The 5000-nt window shown below is 47.0% G+C and overlaps 1 protein-coding gene across 3 annotated transcripts in view; it reads left to right on the forward strand.

Moving 5' to 3' along the window:
- LOC134099050 (stAR-related lipid transfer protein 13-like) overlaps positions 1 to 5000 on the forward strand; it is a 102398-nt gene that overhangs the window by 21422 nt on the left and 75976 nt on the right. For 2 of the 3 annotated variants that reach the window (XM_062551736.1, XM_062551735.1), the window contains exons 3-4: positions 1571 to 1738; positions 4636 to 4809. In XM_062551736.1, coding sequence (XP_062407720.1) covers positions 1571 to 1738; positions 4636 to 4809 — 342 coding nt within the window. The remainder of the gene's footprint in view (positions 1 to 1570; positions 1739 to 4635; positions 4810 to 5000) is intronic. The other variant, XM_062551737.1, reaches the window with a different exon arrangement.

Genomic DNA, 5000 nt, shown 5'->3' on the forward strand with positions numbered 1-5000 from the left:
TCTCTCTCAGAGCGTCTGCATATCTGAGTCTTAATTGGTTCCGGGTCTCAGTGTTTCTACATTCCAATAGATTTAACGAGTGCCACAGATACAGATCACCCCACCCTCAACCCCCACATCCAACCGCACCCCCACCCCCAATCCTTTGCCCCTCAGCCTCATATGCGACTCCACTGCCAGTGACACCCTTCAATAAGTCAATTGTGTTGTGATGAGAGGGAGCCTTGATGCAGTGGTCAGGGAACTTGTTTGGACCCTGAGGGCCAAATATGGACACAGAACATTGTCTCTCTTTTTTTTGCCCATTTGTTCAAAACATTAGGCACTCCATTTGAAACCAACAGATTTTGTATGATTTCGAGACCTAACATGTTTTGTCTATGTCAGTGCAGTAAATAAAAAAAATATGCTTAAAGCCTACTCTGGAATGGCTCCAGCCATGATCTGGTCTGGCACAGATTTAACTTTGATCTAGTGCATATGTTAGGCCCAGTGTAGTTACATCACTGGTGCATATACTGGGTTTATTACCGTATATACTATTGACTACAGCATGGATACTTGTATATCAAATATGTGCTCACCTTTGTTAGACTTTACTGAAAGGAATAAGTCCTTGTGCATATACTATGTAAACGTATAACCTGGCATGTAATGTTAGTACAGTGGCTGAAGGGTTGAAGCCCACCCTCACCCACCCTACTCCCCACTCCTAACCCCCCCCCCCCCCCCCCCCCCCCCCCCCAGCTCTGGACTGATTTATGACGCTGGGCTCAAGGTGGCTTCCTGCTAATTTATGGCCTCCAACCTTGGTTCCTTAAACACTAACGGGGCCGTATGCAGAGCTGCACTGGCCTCTTCTCTTTATGCCAGCTGAGGGTCCCCCTGGGAGAGAGAGATGGCAGGAAAGGAGAGAAGACAGGAGAGAGAGAGAGAGAGAGAGAGAGAGAGAGAGAGAGAGAGAGAGAGAGAGAGAGAGAGAGAGAGAGAGAGAGAGAGAGAGAGAGAGAGAGAGAGAGAGAAAAGAAAACACCGAGGCTTGGTTGATTGGAATGTCAGTACATTGTCCACTATGGCTGAGACCCAGTGTGTATTTGGCCTGCTGGGTGCTTGGAGCATGAGGCTACCAATGGACACGGAGAAATCTGGGTCAGCCAGGCATGCCACAGTTGCCCAAATTCAGTTCAAATGTGGCTTTTTACTGGCATGATTGTGTCAACAAATCAAGCAATAAATCTGTTGGAAAACTAATAGTGTTTATTTACTTATCTGTGTGCCTCTCTCTGTAGCGATTTGTTTGAGTTGTGTTTCTTGAAGCAACTGGCAGTGTCGACTGTCGACAGGCAGTTCATTTGCTGTTCAATTTCACAAACCAGTGTGAACTTGGCAGAATTCACATTATATTTTTCAAGAATATGTTTCAACTGAATTTGTTCTTCAGTCCATTAGTCTCCATATTGAAGGTTTTCCCTGCACTAGAAAGAGCACCCCTGAAATGCAGCTGATAATGGATCTAGCAGTAATGATGGCTGACCCTGGATCTGACCTCTCGTGTCTGTCCTGCACACAGGAGCTTCCCCAGGTCCTGTCTCCCTGGTCGGAGTCCATGTCCCAGCTGATGATGAAGCTTGACCAGCTCAATCTGGACATAGAGGACGCCCTGAGCGCCGGGTCGTCCCCCTCAGACACCCCCGCTGCCACTCGCAGACACACCACCGGTCACAACAACCCACAGCTGGTCAGTACCTCACATTCAACAACAACAACAACAACAACACATTGCATTTATATGCTGTAGGGCTTTATTTAGGTACCAAAACACTATACAGCGAAGCAAATCCAATAGAAATACAGTCTACACACAAGAGCATGAAAGACTCCAGGTGTTAGTGGACAGTCCAATTGCATTTATGGTGTCTTGCACAGACTATATTGTGATATTCTTAAAATATAGGATATAAACCAATATAAGCATTCCAGAGATACCAGTCCGGTGACTTTACTGTGAATAAAGTCAGAGACACAGAGACAGTTTTTATGGGATGGAAGTTAACGCGGTTATAGTGCGGCTATAAATCCAGCGAAATGCAATTCGTGTGCCACCTTTTTAACAGTCACCGTTGTTTCAACACTTGTAAAGTTAGGGAGGCTGATATGAATATGTAGGTGGAGGGTGGAGGAGAGAGTCACCCAGGAAACTGCTGACACTAGGTCTGGCTCTTTCTAAAGAAAGCCACAGTGGGTGACGACAAGACAAATGTGATGTCCTGTGAATATCTTGTGATGCTGGACTTTGTGACCTGATGTGAGTGACCTCTTTAAACCCCTGACCACCTCCCTAAAATTGACCCCTGTATCTCTAAAAATAGCGTGACAAAAGTCAGTGACTTTCCAAGCAGGGAGTGAATATAACGTGGAAAAGAGTCATCTAGCCTTTTCCTCTGTATAAGACACATAGCCATTTCATTGTAGTTCAGTTGTTCTTGTTTCAATTCTAAGCGTGCGTGGCCTCTGGCTATTTGGAACACCGTTGTATATATTTGAATCCAATCCACTTAAAAGCCTCTGATCTAATACACTGTACATTGAATTGTTGGGCCACATACCATGTGCTACCGCTGAAGCTAACCTTTAAAATATCACTGAGTGGAATGCTAGTCTGGTTTCAACAGGTTTCTAGCCACAAACCATGTCTTTTTTGCCCCATAAGTACTAGCGACCACAGTAGCTCTGGCTTCACTTCACTGTCTTCATACCGTAGATCTTATGAGCCTAATTTCTTGGGGAAGTTTGTTCTTTTTTAAACTGCTTCTTTTTATTGCAAATCGCATTAGTGGTGTGAAATTCATCGTACTGTGGGGGGAAATTCTAGCGAGTTATGCTAGTAGTGTCCTCTTGGCTTTGGGTGCCCTTGTGAAATAATTCAATCACCATTGAGGAGAAATGGCTTCTTTCTGCATAGGGGACACTTTGTCTAGTGTGCCGTTTGGCTTTTCTGACCATAAAGCATCGGGGGAAAGGGCTTGTTCCATGTGTCAGAATGAAATTCCACCGAGACAGAGATAGACACAGACAGAGAGACAGACACAGAGAGAGGGAGAGAGACAGAGACGGAGACAGAGACAGAGACAGAGAGTGCCTTGGAGAGATGTGATGCCACTTCCTGCTGGTGTACTCAAAAGGCTAGGGATCAGAGAGAGTCTTTGTGGACAGGCAGTCGAAGTGACATCCAGCACACACAAGTGACAATGACCTATCATGGAAAACATGACTGTGACTGTGAGCAGCTACACAAAAACAAAATTCCACTTTCACTTTCCTTGAAGATCATCTTTTTTTTTTTGCCCTGTTCACAGTTCTCCAAGGTGACTTCCCATTACGTATTTCTTCCCTGGAAAGGCTATCTTCTTATTCTCTTTATCACATTGTGAAAAGGAAAGGGCTTGTTGAATAGAGGGCTTCTCTAATCTGTGCATGGCAGCACAATTTCACCAGCGCCTCTGAACCAGACTTCTCCTAACGTGCTCATGCGGTTATGGCTGTTTTGATGTAGTGCGCGGCTCAAAGCAGAGTTCTTCAGGCCTCCTATCAGACAGGCACTGATCCCAGCAGACGGCTGCGCCCAGACACATGGCGTCCACTTTATGTTGTGAGTCAGATTTGCCCCCCCCCTCCTCCCCAGATGATATGTGGCCGTCTGTACTTGACCAAAATCTCCAAAGCAACATCCCCAAAGGACCAGCACGATTGGAACAGAAGGCCATTGTCTGGGTGAAGATGTCAGGCACTGGGAACCGCCAATGATAAACTTGGAAAAAAAAAGAAAAGAGAGAAGGGAAAAAATGTTGGGGAATGCTGCCTCTTTTTGTGCCCAATCCTGAGTAACATGTTGGGAACAAGGGCGCCTTTTTTGGGTTCTGAGTGCGTTGGTCACACAGAGGGTGTGTTGTGTAGAGGGTGTGTGTGTGTGTGTGTGTGTGTGTGTGTGTGTGTGTGTGTGTGTGTGTGTGTATGTCCGTGTGTGTGTGTGTGTGTGTGTGTGTGTGTGTGTGTGTGTGTGTGTGTGTGTGTGTGTGTGTGTGTGTGTGTGTGTGTGTGTGTGTGTGTGTGTGTGTGTGTGTGTCCTGTGTGGTTGGTATGAATTAGTCGGTTAGTGGCGGCATGGCGAATGACAGATGTCCCTTTGAGCTGTGAGTGCTGTTATCCTAGGCATCTGCTGTAACTGGCTTTAACTAGCGACAGGAGGAGAAAGGGCATCTTTCGGCGTCCCTCGGACAAGGTCACTCTGTTGCTGGGCTGAAATATGCATATTATGTTTGCCTTCTTTGCCTCTGCCATCTGACCAAAAATAAGCCAGTGATTTTTGTTTCATAGCATCTCAGTCTATCTCTCTGAACGATTGACCTCTCCCTCATGTTTTTCATTGCTCTCTCTCTTTCATTTCCCTCTCTTTCTTTACTCTCTCTCTCCCTCTCTCTCTCTCTCTCTCTCTCTCTCTCTCTCTATCCCACTGGGAGTGAGTGCATCCTGTGGAGTGTAGAGTGACTTGTAAGAGTCTGCGCTCGCCTCACACAGATGACATGGCCGCTGCCGCTGTTGTTTTCCTGACGCCCTCGTGCTCTCCTGTCGTTGCAGCGTGACGGCGTCTCATGGAGGTCAGCCCAGTCGACCCAGTCTGCTGGCGCCAGCGGCACCCTTAGGGGACTGGACGCGGGGGACTCTTTCGGACAGGACAAGGGCTCCGCTTCAGCCATGAGCTCCAGCTCGGCCTCCGTCACCGGAACCAGGACTCGGCCCAAGAAGACGGAGGTGAGGGGCCCTGCGTGTGGGTCTGGTTCTGACTCAACCGGGCTTACGGAGTCAGAATTTTGTGGGTCGTCTTCTGTGATGTTTTCATGATTGTTTTTGTTAGTGTTGCTGCATGTGGTGCGCACGGTTGCACGTTGTGTTTTAAGAAACCTTTTGACAGCTGAAAAAGATCATACCATAAGCCTTTCTGG

The sequence above is a fragment of the Sardina pilchardus genome, chromosome 13 (assembly GCF_963854185.1).
Source record: "Sardina pilchardus chromosome 13, fSarPil1.1, whole genome shotgun sequence".
Taxonomy (NCBI): Eukaryota; Metazoa; Chordata; class Actinopteri; order Clupeiformes; family Clupeidae; genus Sardina; species Sardina pilchardus.